General features: G+C 42.9%; 1 protein-coding gene across 4 annotated transcripts; it reads left to right on the forward strand.

Moving 5' to 3' along the window:
• On the forward strand, positions 1-18,426 carry LOC134195861 (WD repeat-containing protein 35-like). 4 transcript variants are annotated; one of them, XR_009972443.1, is made up of 10 exons: positions 1-44; positions 2,535-2,639; positions 2,758-2,843; positions 3,947-3,991; positions 4,053-4,223; positions 13,633-13,685; positions 13,821-14,025; positions 17,697-17,896; positions 17,944-18,031; positions 18,098-18,426. XR_009972443.1 is itself a non-coding variant. In XM_062664949.1 (5 exons), the coding sequence occupies exons 1-5, from the start codon at positions 36-38 to the stop codon at positions 4,222-4,224; spliced, it is 417 nt and encodes a 138-aa protein (XP_062520933.1). In that variant the 5' UTR covers positions 7-35; the 3' UTR covers positions 4,225-4,342. The 4 variants fall into 4 exon arrangements, 1 of the variants encoding a protein (XP_062520933.1); XR_009972442.1 differs by having other exon boundaries at positions 17,697-17,884; XR_009972441.1 differs by having other exon boundaries at positions 17,697-18,031.
• The last annotated feature ends 346 nt before the right edge of the window (positions 18,427-18,772 follow it).

An 18,772-nucleotide genomic window follows, 5' to 3' on the forward strand; every position in this document is an offset into this window, starting at 1 on the left:
AACGGCAGTTATATGCGGGACAAAGAGAAGCAGCAATGGTGACTGTAAGTTGAACTAATTATCTCTATGCAATACACAACACACCTAATGATATTGAGATTTAGGCCGGTGGTGTGCGTGCGCATGCACACACACACACACACACACACACACACACACACACACACACACACACACACACACACACACACACACACAGCCGCGCACACCACACACACACACATGCACACACACACACACACACACACACACACACACACACATACACATACACACAGTGCCAGTGTGGAAAATAGGGAATTACATTGGCTCGGACAGACTGAGCTTTGATAGGACATTCTTGTATGGTGTTACATGTCTAATTAAGTGCCTCTCCTACTGCAGCCATTTTGCATGTAATTTTTGATAACTATCTTCTAAGGGAGAAAAGGCGTTAAAGGCAGCTGAGGTTTTCTCTGGATAAAGCATGCTAGGAGGCAGCTAAGTTCATGAAATTAATAGTTACACCATTTGAAAGGCCATCACTATCATTTAAACATACTCGTGGATGTTTTGTCCAAACATGTCCCAACACTGGTGCAGTATTAGGTTGGACAAACAACACATTTGGTGGGCATTGTCCTATGTCCTAGCATTATTTTCCACACACACACACACACACACACACACACACACACACACACACACACACACACACACACACACACACACACACAAACAGGTTCCAAAAATGTGTTTGAATCTGTTCGCCAGTTTGGCCACCTAGAGGAACGGTTGGTCGCCAAACTTTCACTAGTTTCTAGGTCACATATTCCAGAAGTAAACAAGTCATTAATGTCACTGTTGAGACCCTTTCCCAGATTATGTTTGACATTAAATTAATACGTAACTAGGAATTTGCAGTAACGTTGGATGAACATTGGCTAGTAAACACACCAATCTACAGTATTGTATTTGGGATTCTTTTATGTAATAGTATGAGTATTCAATATTTTATAGAAAACTTTCAACTAATTGTATAGCTACAACCAAACAAAAATGTGGTTTGTGTGGTTTTGTAATGTTAATTAATGTGATTATGTGGTTTGTCATCACATCCACATCCTGACAATCCATCCAATAAGACATGAGCATTGTTTTAGCATTTTCTTAATTCTGTAGATGACTCGGTGCCACTATTGAAACCCCACACCCCACGTGGTTTCCTATGTGCTAATTTTTGGAATGCACGTGATAAACTTTGTTATTGTAGCGCTTCAATAGCGCGTGGTATCATTCAACATCTAGATTTCAGAACTGGACATGCAGAAACTTTTGTCTGAACAAACTTTCTTAGTAGCACTAGGAGACGTATGAGCTCCTGGACGTACCTGGTAGTTCTTTTGATAGAAAGACACTCAGGCAGCTTGCTGCGGAAAAAGCTGTTTGTTTTGCTGCTTCCTACGGCAAAGATCTGCATAATAGTTTTTATTCGTCTCAATAATTCAAGATAGTTAGATTCTTCGTTTCCTTTGAACAGCATAGAAAAGGATCTAGATAGGCAGTTGCCGGCACCTCACCTAGGATTGGCTGTGGATTTCATGTTATATTCGGGAGAAGCTGCTGCGCAATGGCATCTCGTCGATGACAAAGCTGTTGAATTGGATTTGTTGGTGTAGCGTATCTAAGAAGGATAGGATCCTATCTATAGGAGTGACCGCAATTGTTTGAGAAATTATATGCGCCTGCATGTCTTTAGTTGGGTTTGTCTGGAGCTGATGGCAGAGACCAATCAGATCTGTACAGGCAGTAGAGTCCATAAAAAAGAATAGCAACGACTCGCAATAGATTGCTAGGTGATACGTTGTTACAGGATATGTACGAATGTGCTAAGTAGATGGCATACGCAGGGTGCCACTAAATAGATGTAGAAGACGCAAGACATCTGCTGAGCTGGTGGTTTGCATCCAGGAGCCACTGCCACTAAAGGCTGGAAACTACCAAATATTTCTAGTCACCAAATTGGCGACTTGGCGACCGGATTTTTCAAATCCTGACAAACACACTTTAATGCAGCACCTTTAGTCTCAAAGTTGTTATGGTAAATATTTGGACACATGGTTGCCACGCTTTTGCCTCTGAAAATTGTGGGTAGCAGAGAACAACGACAAAGTGCTCACTCAGTCACTTACATAGCCAGACAGCAACACGTTTGTGCATTTTATTTGCATGGCTATTAATAGTAAACACATTTTCTTAAACTGTGGGAGAAACTAGCTACAAGACGATTTTTATTGCTTTTATGCTTCTATATTGATCAATTTGCATGTCAGAATCGCCATGAGCCTCTACCAGAGTTGTTTGGTTTTAACCCATTTGGCATAGTTCAATACAATACAATACAGCTGCATGTCGTGTGGTCTCCAGAACAAAGGCAGCATGTCACCAATCACAATTTACAATTATGGTTTGATTAGAAAATCTTCTTGACTTAATATTAATTTTAATTAGTTAATATTAATTTTGAGTGAACATGTTTGTTATCGGTTGTGTAGGCTCTGCGTTTGCGTAACTATGAAGACATATTGAATCCCGTTGATATCTACTCTCTACTGGCTTTGACTTGTTGTATGAGCAGATCCTTTGCCATCTGTTCTAAGGTAAATATTTTTTGATCAAACAGGCAACTGGTGGATTACATTTTGTGTGTGTGTGTGTGTGTGTGTGTGTGTGTGTGTGTGTGTGTGTGTGTGTGTGTGTGTGTGTGTGTGTGTGTAGGCATTGGTAAAGCTAGAGTCATTGGATGAAGTATTAGATGAAGACAAGCAGGAATATGAGGCTTTGGCATTGGAGATATTCACTAGGTATGACAAAACCCATATTTTTAAGATCTTATCAATGTAACTATTGGGACACTACTTTAAGGTATAGTGATGTATATGATGTTGCTTTTCATATTGTCCATATGGATCCCATCACCACTCGTCATACGAATTCTAGAGTTTGCTCATACTTTGTACACATTCAAATTTGTCACGTGATTTAATTGAACAGTATGCTGGTAAAAACTTGTGCTACAAGTAACAAATGACTGCCAGTTACCAGCTGCAGTTGCTTGCACAGAATGTATTTCCAGGTGAAATCATGTATGCTAAGGGGTCATTCAAAATTATTGACAATTTCACGACCGTAAAGCACATGCTAGGGGAGGGGTTATGGCCTTTGTGCGTTTTGTTGATCGGTAGCAATCGCCTCTTGCTAATTTCTCTGTTTTCCATGGCCGGAATCGCATTGTCCCCATGCTAGTCACACATATGTACAGGATTTGCAAACGTGTACAACCTTGTCGGGCTATTTCGGTTTTGTTCTAGAGCAACATCAGCCATCCATAAAGAGCTCAACTGTCGCTACCACGACTTTCTCAATGTTTTTTCTTTTTCCACATGAATGACTGGAAACCTCGAGCCGACATCATTCGAGCGGTTCAATTGGAATGGAAGTACAGCAGCATTGAGACTACCCAATAACTGTCTAATAGATGGAGCCATGGTCAAGCTATTGAATTCTGCATCAACAATATTGTGTACATTTTGGGAAAGGGAGGGGGATTCAGGAAGAGTGCGCTTTGTATGCTCATGAAATTGTCGATAATTTTGAACGACTTCTAAATTTCTGTGTGGCCAAATTTGAGGCAGATGTCATTTTTGACAGTTAGGGTGTTATGTCAAGTCATTCTGTCACAATGCCATGGGAGTGTCATGTGTAGGGTCGGTGTCATGTATTTGGATTTTGTATACTGTATCTCAGACTTATTGCCAAATTGTTTTGTGATAGAAAATTGTAGTAATTAATTAACACATTCTTGATATTTAATTTATTAATTAATTTATTTATTTATTTATTTATGCTTAATTGATTAAATTATTAGACATTAGACAGTTTGTAGTAGATGCTGTTGTTACTTTAGGCACAGTCCGAAGGATCGTTCTTCAACCGATCAGCTGATCTCTTGGTCAGTGATCACTCTCAGTGATTTGACAGTTCAGTGTTTACCCGAATTGTTTGTGATGCAGGGAACTAGCTAGTGATGTCGAAGATGGTGAGACAAAACTGCCTGTCTGTATCGTGACCGGTCGTCCAATCATTGATTATCAGTTCTGGATGTGTGGCACGTGCAAGCATCGAGCTTATGAGGGAGAGATCGAAGCATATAACTATTGCCCTCTGTGTCACTCATCGATGTAGTAAGTTATGTGTCTAGTCGTACACAAATTTGTAATGATATTTGCGCGTGACAATCTCGTATAGGTTTTATTGTCCAACTAGTATTGCAGATATTACAGTGTATCTTTGTGTGCTATGGTTTCTATTGCAGATGTATATACATACAGGTGTTTTCAGTAGGCATGCGCAGTAGGGGTGGTTGGCAGCATCTAAAACGGTAGTCGGTAGTCTTTTCTTTTGGACATTCGGTCTGTTCCTAACTCGTTGGAACGGACATAGAGTCATAGACTTTGCCCGGTTCATAGTACCACAGCGTCCTGGTCTGGTCGCTGGCAAGGACGCTCACACGGCCGTCAGCGAAGACGCTGGCGCTGTACCATTCACAAAATATTGCGTCTGACGAGCGTATCTCCAGGCGCGCAAGAGGGCCTGGGTACGACGGTAGCGCGGACAATGTACTCTTGACAGACACGGACTGTGGACGACGACGCTTTGCTTTTGTTGCTTCCGGCTCCGTAGTCTCAAGCGTTTTCTTTCATCCCTAGGTTCTTGTAGTTCTTTGACTGGACTTGCCAAACGCAGGGTAAACTGCACACACACAGCGGCGTAGCCAGAGTCCAAGATTTGGGGGCACACTGGAAATTTTCTCAAATCTGTATTTCTACTTTTAATTTAACTATTTAGCTTTTCACTTGTTAAGCTTAATTCTTCTGTTTTTGTCTACTGCGGCAAGCCTGTCTACAACTGCTTCCAAGTCTATCTTACTAGACATATCCCTTTCTATGGCCAGAGGCGCTAGGCTATTTAATCTGCCTTGTCCCATGCCAGCTCTAATTGGCTGTGTAGCCTTATTTTCTGCATTGCATGAAAAAGTCTGTAATAAACAGCAATTTGTTGATTAGCTAGAATGCCCAATGTCAATGCAGTGTATAGACGTTCCTACTATGCGAATATATTAACCGAACCTTCGATTTTGTATCCTGCAGAGTCTAATTCTGTTGCAATCGTCGAATCCTGGCATTCATTACCAGACTGTGCATGGGTCACTTGTTTCGCAGTCTCTCGTGATCGATAGGGAACAACTAAAGTCGAATCTGCTACTACTATGCATGACACCGAGGCAGTAGGACAATGAGCGATTTTTCAACAGCAGTTTCTGGTTGGTGAAGCGATGTAGAAACTGTATATGGTGTAAGGTCGTCGTCTGACAGTAAATGTTCCTCTGTTTCATCTGTACAGTGCGAGCTGAAACGAAGTAGAGACACTTGTCCCATATGAAACCTATAGGCCATGAACTATGACTGACTGACTGCTTAGGCTTATTAATTAATTAAAGAAAGATAATATACTGTCCTTTCCGTGTCGCTTCCGGGAAGCCTGTTTCCTTGAATTTGCACTAGGCAAAGCCAAGAGGTCGCATTAAGAACGCGCGCTAGTGTTGATCGATGGCACGTGACAACATAGTTAGGCAATTTATTTTACGGAAATATAAGCGATTTAATTATATTATTGTAATCAGCATCATTATCATCATTGTCATGGGCATTAACAATCACTAGTGGCTAGCTAATCCTAGAATTTGAAAACATTGGTTGCAATTTGCAAACTATAGGATCAAAATGTAAAATTTGCCAAATTTTGGGGCACGTGCCCCCAGCAAGCCCTCCCATATAGCTACGCCACTGGCACACACTCAATGAAAACTACCATGGATGCCATGTGAACGATAGAATTCCCGGATACTTCCAGTTGCTCTGACTGACTTTCGATTGGTTGAAAATGAGCATGTGATGTCATCGGACGCTGAGTCAGTACGCTCGATTAGAACTTTCTCTATTCCAGCGTTGTGAACGCTAGGCGAGCGTCGCGGACGCTGACATGTTGACAGTGTGACGCTGACGCTCGCAGTGCTAGCGTCGTACTGTGAACCGGGCTTCAGGCATTCGGACATGTGCGTTTTGCCGGTACAGTACAGTAGTCATTTGCTGGTTTGTGTTGAGTTAATTAATTAACAAGATTCAGTGCTGTCCAATGATGGGGTAAGTGCAACTGCAGCGTCTCTCCTGCTACAGTAACATCCGACTAAAAGTTTTGTGTTTTTACGTGCTGGTGGGGAGTGCATGGCTAATGGGTGTACAGTGTAGTCGCACAGGGGTGTGTCAAATGCATTCATTTTGTGATACGATTGGCAGAGGAACCGAACGACGCAATAGGGTATATACCACTGGATCTGATCTATTTCTAACAGTGAGTGGAAAGACGGATAAAGGTTGCTAGAGGCATTCTGATTGATTTTAGATTGAGTACAGTACGTTTGCATCTAGACAATTCAAGACTTTTATTTACGTTTGGTTATAGTGTTGGTCTAGTGTCTAGCCAAAATTTATGCGACCTCATGCACTCTGACTCGACACTCTTGACGCGTATTGAGAGAACACTAGTAGACACCATGTAATACATTCAAGTATAGCAACTCAGAACACAACGCAATATGAGAATTAAGCGTAACAACAACTCTAGAATGCAACACGATGCCTTCTCTCTTGTTGCCGGTATGTCGTTAACCCGGATATATCAGTCAAACTGTTATCCAAGTCCCGTATATTACACACCACATGGTGTCCGACGGATTTTACATGCAACCTGCAAGGAGTGAAATTCACCTCGAACAAAGTAGCATTCAAAGCAGTTTCGTTGTACACTGGTATTTACATATATACATCGCAATAACATATACATTGTGCAAATCATTGTCGTCTAAATCGTACAACTTCTGGGGTGATTGAGAGCACACTTCTTGCTAGCTACTACGACACTGTGATTGTCACGTGTACGACGTTCCAGTTTTTTGTCCGTTTCCGACTTGCGTGCGTTTGTAGAGAACGCAGTTGCTGCGTTCGACTCCAGATTCGATTGTCGTCGAGCAGCATGTGTATCGCCAGTAGGTCGACGATGAACAAAACTGAGAACATCATGAGACGAAGTTGGGTAACTTTTAGTTTTTAGCCACACAACATACAAGACGGACGTAAACGCTGAATGAGTGTTAGCCAACTCCATGAATCCGAGGACGAGACTGGGACTAATGTCGTCCATATAGTGACTCTGAAGTACTAACACAGTTCTTGCTGGAATCACGAAGATGACCTTGCAGAGAAAAATAGCGACGATGCATATGAATCCTCTCGTCTTGACTAGAGCAGTTACTCGATGACTCGCCAGCGTGCCCTCTTCCGGACTCCACGTGACCGGCAGCATCTTCTGCCATGCAAACCAAATGAGTCGTGCAAAATAGACAGCAGACAATATTGTAGGAATCACAGTCGACACGACGTAGTAAACGATCGTAAAAGCCGCCTCTCTACCATCCAAACCCCCTCCTGTCGCGTACAAGACACAAATGCATGTATTTTGCGAGTAGGACACGAGCGCCGGTTTGCTAAGAGTTGTAGTCATTAGAATCACACAACATAGACCGCTTCCCGTCACTATGGCAATTGCAATAATTCCGGCTCGGTAAGGAGTCAGTCGCCTATTAAACGGTCGAACTGCGTTGTCCAGTCGGTCATACGAAACGACGAAAACCGACCAGAGCGGCCATCCTGCAGTGAGAAGGACGGCCACCCAACTCGCACAGCAGAACGACGAGTTGAAGGCAGTGTCGTTCACCTGCTGTCCTACCACCCACGTTGTGCCCATATGAACGAGTGACGTCGCCGTGTCGAACACGATGGCGGCTACGACAGCAAAATTGGAAAAACTCGGATTCTTTCTGTAGTGAAAAAACCCAACGGTGACGAGGAAGCAGAGAAGAATGAAGGTACACGCAGTAGTGAGTCGAACGATATCGTGCTCTTTCGAGACGTCGAAAACGTCGACCGACGAGTTGACTGCGTTTCTTGCGACTCTATCAATGCCGGATAGATTCCAATGTGTTATGTCCGATCCTGTGCTGTTGACTGACCGCCGGTTGCTCAACGCCGCCATCGCTTTCTTGCTGTCGTGATGGATCTGAGAGTATGTGAGACTTGTTAGGTCCACTTTCGTTCATTTTTGTCGCGTGTGAACTCGTTGACGCAATTCTGGCGTAGAATCGTGACAAAAAGTGGACGCTTTGTGTACAGCCTTTCTCACTTAGAATTTCAGCTGCGATGGCACGTCGTGGTGGCGAGTCAATGTTTTAATAAGCCAGTCGACGTGATAATTGGGCCGTTGCGTTTTGTTGTTATGATAGAGGCGGCTAGGACAAAGTGAAACTGGGAAGTCACACTTTGCGAGCTCGTTTTGTTAGCTAACTTAGCGACAGAATATTTGTGAACACACATTGTGTAAGTGTTGGGTAACTTATCTTTGATATTAACTTTAATGTTTAATTTCTAAATAGGATGTCTAGGTTACAGGGGTGTCTAAGTTGTCGCCATTGGTGACAGCCTTTCATGTTGGCGACAAAGGCGACAGCGTAAACTCTGAAGTGATCCACTCAGACTATCTCACCTTCGGGCGGCAGGCATTGGTCGCCAGTAGACTCTGAACTCAGTAGTAGTCTTGGCGTGGCTATAGACCGGCTGAGAACGGTCTGGCCACACCAGCTAAAATAATGCAGTAGGCGCAATGGACTTATGGCGCGCGAGCTAGGTACCAATTGACGGACATGTTGCACGCTATTATTTTATCCGTCCAGAGGCCGTTCAGTTTCCTGCACGTGTTCTGTGCTAAAAGAAAGGTGTCGCACGTGCATGCGGTACAGCAGCTGAGCTAATTAAATTAGTGAATGTGAGAGAAGTTTCAGTACACTAGCATGCGCGGATCCAGGGATGGTGCACCTGGTGCACGTGCACCCCCAACCCAGTAGACGTGTCTTGAGGAATTTCTATCTAAAAAAATTCTAGAGAATACAGAGAGACGAATAAATAGGACTTTCCACGGGCTGCAGCATTTCATGGATAATGTGTCGGAACACAGCGACGCATGGTTCAACAATGCAGCTGAAAAGGTTCATGAAGCTGTGTATACCGTGGCCGTAGGTGACTGTGTGTCATCTCGTCGTTGTGGTACGCAAAGGAACCACGCAAATGTTCTAACAGAGACAATCTAATAGCAGAGTACTCTAGAAGAATTCTTGTCGTTCCGTTTCTAGATCACTTCCTTGGTCAAAAGAGTCAGTATAAACTCACATGCTGTGTGGTACACACACACACACACACACACACACACACACACACACACACACACACACACACACACACACACACACACACACACACACACACACACACACACACACACACACACACACACACACCTTTGGAAACAGACCCCTTTTGGAAACGACAAGCGAAAGAGCTTGGAGCGTTTTACCAGGACAGTCTGCCTCTATAGTCCTACGACTTTGGACGATGAGCTGGTATGTTGGAACGTTCAATGGCAGACTCTTGAAATAGAAAACTTGCCCTCAACTTAGCAGCAAGCTCTAGCTAGCAGTCGGTATTTTTGTGTTAATTGATAGTAATTTTTATTTTATTGATATTAATTGTACACCCCCAAGTTGAGGCTCTAGATCCACGCCTGTAGCAGTTAGGTAATTCTAAAAAAAGTATTTAGGAAGAATGTGATTTTAATCACGACAACAAAAACATGCAGGCTGAGTGTAACTCGTACTGTACTGTGACACTTACTGGGTTGGGTCGATCGCTTACAGATATCAACTAGCCAACACATTTCTGTCTTCAACGTTGCATCGCTTATGGTTTGCTTACACATGGATTCTGAAGCTAAGGAAACATTGCACGCAGCCTCTAGCGTCTTCTCAACTGAAGACATCGACGAAGGTCCCGAAGACGTCGACCGAAGGGCGACTCCCCCCTACAGACAGAAACCGAACAGTTTACTGCGGCGGTGATACTTCCTATTTTGAAAAACTCGCGACTTAATCCAGACGTTCTAGAGGCAATACCAGAATTTCAAGGACAGAATTATTCTCAGACACTTGTGATGACGTCACTGCTGCGGCGAATTAGAGGAGAACTCTCACCAAAATCAACAATCTCTCAGATGAAAGTTGTTACGTCATGACACAACCCCTAGCAACGGTTACTAGGGGTTGTGTCATGACGTGAGAGCTTTCATCTGAGAGATTGTTGATTTTGACTGAGCATCTGGGCCATGCTAAGTCAGTGAAGAGCCTTGTTGGTCGCTTAGACACTTCTGACTACAAATGCGCATACAACAGTTTGTCTAGTGTTCCTGAAATGGTGCTGACACCGGGTGTGACTTGGGGGCGGGGCGTCTATTATACACTTCATGCTTCTCAGTTGGCTGATGGCTTCCATGCAGGTCTGATGAGAGTAGGCAGTCTTCTAGTTTGGTGTTTACGAAAGTTGTGTCGTTGACGGCACGTCTTCTTGTTCATAAAGGTTTGTGGCAATGGATGCTGTGGAACAACGAGGAGGTACTGTACGTAGGTACAATTGTGATTGTACTAATGGTGGTACATCTGGTAGATGCGCATGCAGGTTCGAATGACGCCCATGAATGTACTGTCAAGTATGCAATGACATATTTGCATGCATCATGTGTAAGGTTTCTTAGATTTCTGGTTGTCTGTCTGTCTGTCCGCCTGTCTGTCTTTGTCTGACTTTGTAGATGGGTTTTGTGTCTGTCCAATCTATGATTACTATTGCAGAAGTTGCATATGCAAACTATTCCAAGTGCTTTGTGTTCTATAGGTAATACCTTAGTTCCTGCACTTGGGCCAAAACAAAAAGCAGATCATTACTATCGTCTTGCAATCAAGAAAGATTGTGTGAAGATGATTGTATTCAAACTAGACTGTTTGGTGAAGGAGAAGCTGGTAAATCATGTTTGGGAGATGCATTTTTGGATCTCCCATTTCAAAAGCAGAGAGCAAGCACCAAAGGTGCTCAAATTAAAGTAATGATTCGAACTGCTTTATTGGGTTCTGGCGTTTGGAAAGTGCTCGTGGGTCGAGAAAGAGAATTGAGAATTAATCAGTTAGTGCTAGGTGAAATCGTCAAGTCTAATCAACAGACAGACGATAAGGAAGGACAAGCATACACTGATGGTCTTTCATTACAAGTGAGATAGAACAGCAGAAAACTGAACATCACCAGCCTTGGCATCTCTTGCCTACAATGGGATTGAATGAGTTTGTTTCCATTCGAAATTTAACAAAAGAAGATTCTGTCTTTATTAGACAGTTGGAAAATGATAAAGAGGAACTAAGAAGGTGCCAGGAGATTGTCATGGCAACGCTATGGGATAGAGGAGGTCAGGAAGCCTTTCGATCAGCTCATCCGGCACTTATGGCAGAATGCACAGTGTGCAGTCCTACAGCTGACATGCTCGTTTTTGACATAACAAAGCACATAGAGTCTGTCATACAAAGCAGTTTTCGGGAAGATATGGTAGAACTAGAATCGTATCCCAAGGAGCAAGATCTCGAACTTACCTTGATGGTATGCGATATATGTTATCGTGTATTAAGATGGGCCATCCTATCCATACTTCCCCTCTCAACTTTTTGAGACGCGGCATTGTGAACAAGCCTCCTGCAATGTTTGTTGTTGGTACACACAAGGATATGCTCGGTGATGACTCGATACTTGCAGATGAACAGGAAAGAATTTTGCAAGATCTCATCAGTGAGAAGAACTGCAGCGAACAAGTTGTGCTATCTAATACATCACCCAACAGAATTACCTTTCAAGTGGATAACACCCAATCTGGTACAGGTTGCCCTGATGAAGTGCTCATAAATCTTCGAAATTTGATTGTTCAGATGGCAATGACATACTGGGAAGAGGCCAGACCCATCCCGGTGTCTTGGGCCATTCTCGACAAGGGCCTTCATCGTGTAGCTGAGCGACCAGAAAATCAGGGAAAGATTATGAACTTAGAAGACGTAATCGCATTTGCTGAGCGGCTTTGTGTGACGTATCCAACGACAAAGAATGCAAGTCGGCACTGATATACCTAACAAGTTTGGGCGTTATCCTCTATTATTACCGAATACCCGTTTTGAGTGAGAAAGTCTTCACTGATCCTCAGTGGCTTATGACGTTTTCTCAACATTTGTCACTGTTCTCGATTGAGCCAATGTTAGCATAAAGGTATGGCACGATTTGGGTGATTTGCACAAGGAAGGCTTGATGTTGTGGCCACTAGCAGAATATTTTCTTAAAACTCTGATGTATGCCAAGGTGCATATCCGACCATCCTTACTACTCTTGGCGTATTTGATCTCATCTTTCCTGTTACACCTGGTGGGGAGCTTAAGCCTGGGTTGCCATTCTTTGTTCCTGATATGCTAGCTGAGGGTTACAGTGGCGAGTGCAAGTGGCAAAGAGGTATGAATTTTTGCCATCCTGTCCTCCTCCTCTGGTGTTTCGACCAAAAGGTTTTGATTCGTGGCCGGCTCCTCTCTTTACTTGCCTTGTTTGTCGTTGTGCCAGTCAGCTGTCTGTTGCTACGTCTTTCTTGAAACGAGAGTACGTCCAAGTGCGATTGGGAAACGAGATTGAGTTGGAGGTTGCATACTGGCGGCAGCGTTACGCCATGGCAACCGTTTACTAGTTGAATGAAACTGCTGTTTCTGATGAGGATGCAGTGCCTAAAGTGCAAGAATTTTATCTCAGAAACAGTAACCGATGTCAAAAGGCACGGAATGGAGGGCTTTGAATTTTGTACTTGTGTCTATTATGGGGGTGACGTCGAAGTTAAACGAGGATTTAGTGATGATTTGATGCTTGTTGATGTCGACCTCTATAATCCAAATAATCCAATGCTGATCACTTATCATGGACTAGGTGTCTCTAAGAGTTGTTTTCCATGTCTTGAATATTGGTTCTCTTGTCAAGAGTGTTGTCGCACGGGTGAGAATTATGTATACTATAGCTCGAGTTTAATAAGTAAATTCTCTATATTTTGTCGATGTGTCTTGCGTGATTGTTGCACAGCAGCTGTTTGCTTGGCTTTGGCCTGTTTTTGTTTGTTTGTCTGTTTGGTTCTATCTGTTTGTCTGTCTGTATGTATGTATGTATGTATGTATGTATGTATGTATGTATGTATGTATGTCAGTGTGTCAATCTGTCTGTCTGACTGTCTGTCTGACTGACTGTCTGCCTGCTGTCTGTCTGTCTGTCTGTCTGTCTGTCTGTCTGTCTGTCTGTCTGTCTGTCTTTCAGTGTTAATCTGTCTATCAATCTGTCTGCCTGCCTGCCTGCCTGCCTGCCTGCCTGCCTGCCTGCCTGCCTGTCTGCCTGCCTGCCTGCCTGTCTGTCTGTCAATCTGTCTGTCTGTCCATTTGTCTGTTTATCTGCGTGGGTTTCTGTCTGCCTGTTGTGTATCAGTACGTTTGTTTGTCTGTAATGGGTAGCGCTCATTGCGAGTAGTTTATGTCAATCTTTTTAGGAACACCTTTTCAGTCTTCTGCAATTCAAACGGATGAACATGATACAAACAAGGTCAGACATTTTGCAGCTAGCAGTTTACAACGAGTCCCACATCCATTTTCCTGCACACAGACTAAAGGATGCCCGCCATACTGTAACAATATATGAACTTGTGTTTGTCCTTGTGACTGTATTTTCATTTTGAAGGATCTCACAACTCTTGATCTGAGCTCATCAGATATACCTCTGGGTCTACGCACTGTGATAGCTACTAGATGTGGTAAAGAGTGGAAGCAGTTAGGAAGAGAATTGGGAATCTCGGAAAGTGGTCTGGATGAGTATGACACTGAAAGATATCCAACGTACAGAGAGAAGGCTCATCGAGTTATTTATGACTGGAGACGGAGGGAAGGTGAGAATGCTACATGTGGACTATTGTTGAAAATGTGTAACAGACTGAAAGTATTAGGACAAGTAAGGAAGGCAGTTAGGGAGGAGTATAGTTTGTGTTTTCAGAGTATGTGTAAAGGTAGTTTGAAGAATAAAGATATACGATTTACTATGCCGTTGTTGTTGTGACACACACGCACATACACACACACACACACACACACACACACACACACACACACACACACACACACACACACACACACACACACCTGTTGATAGGCATGGTTGGATGCTTGAAACAGTCTATCTTAGAACGGCCGATAAACTCTTGCTCCCTCTACTGCTGGATTACAGTATAGACCGAATATTGCCATTCATTATACTGTGGCAAGATTACACAACTCTGGAACCCATGCGTACGTATACTACTTGACACTTTGCAACACTTCGCAACGTCTTCCAAAGCTGCCTGAAACGCAGCATGTGAAGAATTCATTTGCACTGTCTGTGAACACCTTATTAGGTCTAGGACCTATGCCTGAAGTATGATGACGGGTAGCTAGGGTCTGGCTATGTGAGACTACAGTCAGGGTAATTACTTATCATGTGAGAATCAGGATGTTTAGTCAGAGTAGTGTAGTTATCATGTGAGGATGCTTATTCATGAGTGTTAACTACAAGATTAGGTGTACAAGTCAGTTTGGTAACTCCACACCCATAGCTTTGTTATTGGCATTTTCTCTATCATAGCTACATGCAGGTCAACACGAGACAGACTTGTACACCTAATCCAGTAGATAACTAGGTACTGCTCTGCGGTCAAGTACCTTTGGGCAGATAACTACGTGTTGTGTCGTCAAGTAACTTTGGCATTCATTGTCAACCATCATTTGAGATTCAGTCAACAGGCATAACCACAGCAGGCCATGCCTGGGTGCTAGCTGCCACTCGTTAGGGAAAGCCCTGCGCATGCCTCTAGGCTTGCCTTTAGTTCCTGTACAAGCATGGACGAACAACCTGATATGAACCAAATGACTACGAATTACACCATACGAGCGTGCATGGAGACATGAAGACCGAGATCAGGCTATGTCCCTTGTCAAGACATGTCTCACATAGTATGGTGTACTGTTTGAACCACAAGGTGGAGACAAAGATCTCGTTAATTAACGTGGAGGGATATTACTGGAAGAACAAACGAGGCAAACTATGGGTCACTGAAGACATGGATATGAACGTTAAAGTACTGGATTCTATTTACTGTTTGACGTCCAAAGCAACAACAAAGAAAGATGACTCATGTTGTTTTGATAATGTCAGCTCCATTAGAAGCCTTAAATTTATGATATCGCATTACTCTGTAGTAATATGAGCTACGAGAAAACCTTACTGCTGTGCTCATTATCTACTCTAGTCTATCAACTTACGTGCAACTACTCTTCGTTCTCGTTGACCTTCTACACAGGAAGTGCTAATGAGACTGCGGTTTCACCAGATGTTTTATTTAGTGACCCTCTTAAGATCTTTAGTAACCGCCTTTGCGTACTCTAACAGATCTTCTTACACGTAAGTATGCCCCAAGTAGAGCGTGCATTTTTTAGCTTTTTGACTTTCTATGCTGAAACTAACAATGTTCAAAGGTTCCAATATTCGACCATTGCTTATGTCATGCAACTAGGGAAGTAGATATCAGCAGCCATTGCAGAGATATATGGCCTACACAGGCGGAAACACTTGCTAGAATGACGGTCGCTAACTAAAACATCCGGCTGCATCAGAATGAGCTTAGTATGTGATCCAGTTACTGCTCAGCTCTATCCTAGTGATGCTCCGTCTACTCATCAACCAGTTGCCGTGGAGGGTGATGGCAACTGCTTCTTTCGTGCTGCGTCTGTGATGTGAGAAGGATCACGTCAAACTTTGCCAGAATGTGTGTGAGCAGTTGGAAGAGCAAGCTGAAGCTGTTGCGTCCTCCATACTATCATGGTCCTTGCAAAACCATGACTAATTTTAATTAATATGTGAGAGTTCAGCATTGGTTGTTCTTCAATACAATAGCTTCTTTCAAAATAGGTCAGTCTAATATAGAATTTATGAACATGACATATGTGTACAGTACTGTTCCAGTTATTTTTGCTACCATTCATGATTGGGATTCTAGCGTAGGGCGCGCTTTAGTCTGTGAATCTAAGGCTTTAAGTTTCTTGGCTTTTCTGAAATATTCATTTGGTGCATAAGAGATCAAGGTACAAGGTACATTTAATTTATGCATGGCCGATCAAAACTCTTATACGGTCGATCAAATTTTGATTGTGATCTGACATTTGCTGGCTGACTGCAAAACGTTATATTGGTCACTGTAGAGGGATCACTAGAACTGGAGATGAAGTTGATGTTGTGCCAACTGATCAACCACACCAACCCACCTTTGTTTAGCTTGGATGACCTAAATGGTTGAATTAGATCTTTTCACTATGGCCATTCTGATAGTAAAAACCGACCATCTGAAATTATTGCTAAAGGTCTTGGCAATGAAGACAGTCAGTAGGGCAATCTGGTAAGTACAGTCTCTGACATTCCTGTCAATCGATAGTTCATACCATCTGCTTTTACCAAGCCACAAAACTGTGGTGCTTAGCTCGTTACCTCCCTACTATGATTAGAGAATGGGTGCCAGAGGATGAGTTTTATGAGAATTTTTGCTGCTTCTGGATATTGTGGATTTGGTTTTTGCACTCAAAACAACCTTGGCACAGTCGTCTCTGCTATGACAGAAGATCCAGCTACATCACAGTGTGTGTGTGTGTGTGTGCACGCGCGCGTGTGTGTGCATGCGTGCGTGCGTGTGTGTGCATGCGTGCGTGTGCGTGTGTGCAGAAACAGTTACACTTAGTCTGCCTCGTCAGATTTATAAGTAGTTCACTGATTTGTAGCACAGTGTTTCAGCACCAGAATAAAAGCATATATCACAGCACCTCCTGTGACATGTAGAGTGCCTTCTGACAGCACTTGTTTCCTCATATAGATGACAACGATTCCGCACGTGTTGCTGTTGTTGTTGTTGTTGTTTTATGGTGGGTCTGACAATACTCAGTAGTGATGAAAAAACCTGATGCTGACACAATGTACACACACACACACACACACACACACACACACACACACACACACACACACACACACACACACACACACACACACACACACACACACACACACACACACACACACACACACACACACACACACCTCACCTTGAACCTTGAAATCTGCCCTACCCACAATGGGTTTTGGCATTGCAGAAGGAACGCCAACAAGAACGATCAAGTGGTATTGATAGGTCAAATTTAAGAGTTGACATGTTTCTGTGTAGTGTCAATCCATCTATGACTTGGTCCATGTGCTGGACGTGTCACGCACACACAGACACACACACAGACACACACACACACAGACACACACACACACACACACACACACACACACACACACACACACACACACACACACACACACACTACATTTAGTTTATATCACCCAGACTGGGGATCAAATACGATCAGTAAAATGCCTACATACATACAATGTAACATAGTATACATACACACACTTTTATTTTTAAAGGATATGGCTATGCTGGGAAGAGTGGCGTGTTTGATGGTGACTTACGCATTTTGTCTTCTTTTTCAGTGTTGGACCACTGCAACATGTTTGGTGCATGCGCTTTGAGGCCAAGCACAAGTACTGCAAGACCCTGGCTGGTATTATCAACAACTTTATAAACATTCCCAAGTCATTGGCCTTTCGTCGCCAGCTTCAAATGTGCTACTTCCAGCTTTCAGATATTTTCCTTATTAAGGAACCAGAATTTGGATCCAGTAAATTCAAATGTATGTCATTTCTGCGTTTTTCATGTACTTCACTTGTTTCTCTCTAGTATCTACCGTTCTACTTAACCAATTTGAACATAACGAACTCTTGAAATTGCATTGGCCAAGTCTTGATGATTAACTGCCTATCAACAGGTTATAGGTCTTCTCCCAGATGTTCCAAAAACTTTGTCTTACATGTTGTCGACTGTCTATCTTTAGAGCAGTGTGGGTGGCCATAAATGGCACAAGGTATCACACAGGAGATATTTTGGTTCTTCGATGTGTTGATGATTTTCCTGAATTTGGTGAAGTCAAAGAAATAGTGATTGACAATGAAAGGGAGTGGCGTTTGCAGTCTGTGTTTTGCAGACAGAGTGTTTTAACCACCATTACCATAGTTATGACGTCACAGACTATGAAGAATTTAGATTGGTCAAGCAAGATCAATTGCTTGACTTTCACTCTCTTTGTTTGCATAATTTGTCTGTATCTGACAGTGCAGTAAAGTTTGTCCGGCTCAAATACAATTTAATTTTGTAAAATTTCCATATGCGCTGTTTCTACTATCATTATGATTGTTTAAGGAATGACAAAGACATCGACCGAGTGGTTAGCCGGTGCATTACCTGTCTGCGTTTTTGGCATTACCTGTCTACGTTTTTGGAGGAGCAATACTAAAGAGCCCCTTTTGCCACATGCACTACCAACAAGACCATGGCAAAAGCTAGAAGTGGATATCATGACTTTAAACGCAAGAGATTATCTGATAGTAGCGAACTTTTATTCCAAGTACATAGATGTTCAGCAACTGAGACAAGACATCATCATCGGTCATTTACGCCATAAAGTACATGTTTGTTACTCACGGTATTCTAGAAGAAATAATATCTGATA

This window comes from Corticium candelabrum, chromosome 20 (assembly GCF_963422355.1).
Source record: "Corticium candelabrum chromosome 20, ooCorCand1.1, whole genome shotgun sequence".
NCBI classification, from domain to species: domain Eukaryota; kingdom Metazoa; phylum Porifera; class Homoscleromorpha; order Homosclerophorida; family Plakinidae; genus Corticium; species Corticium candelabrum.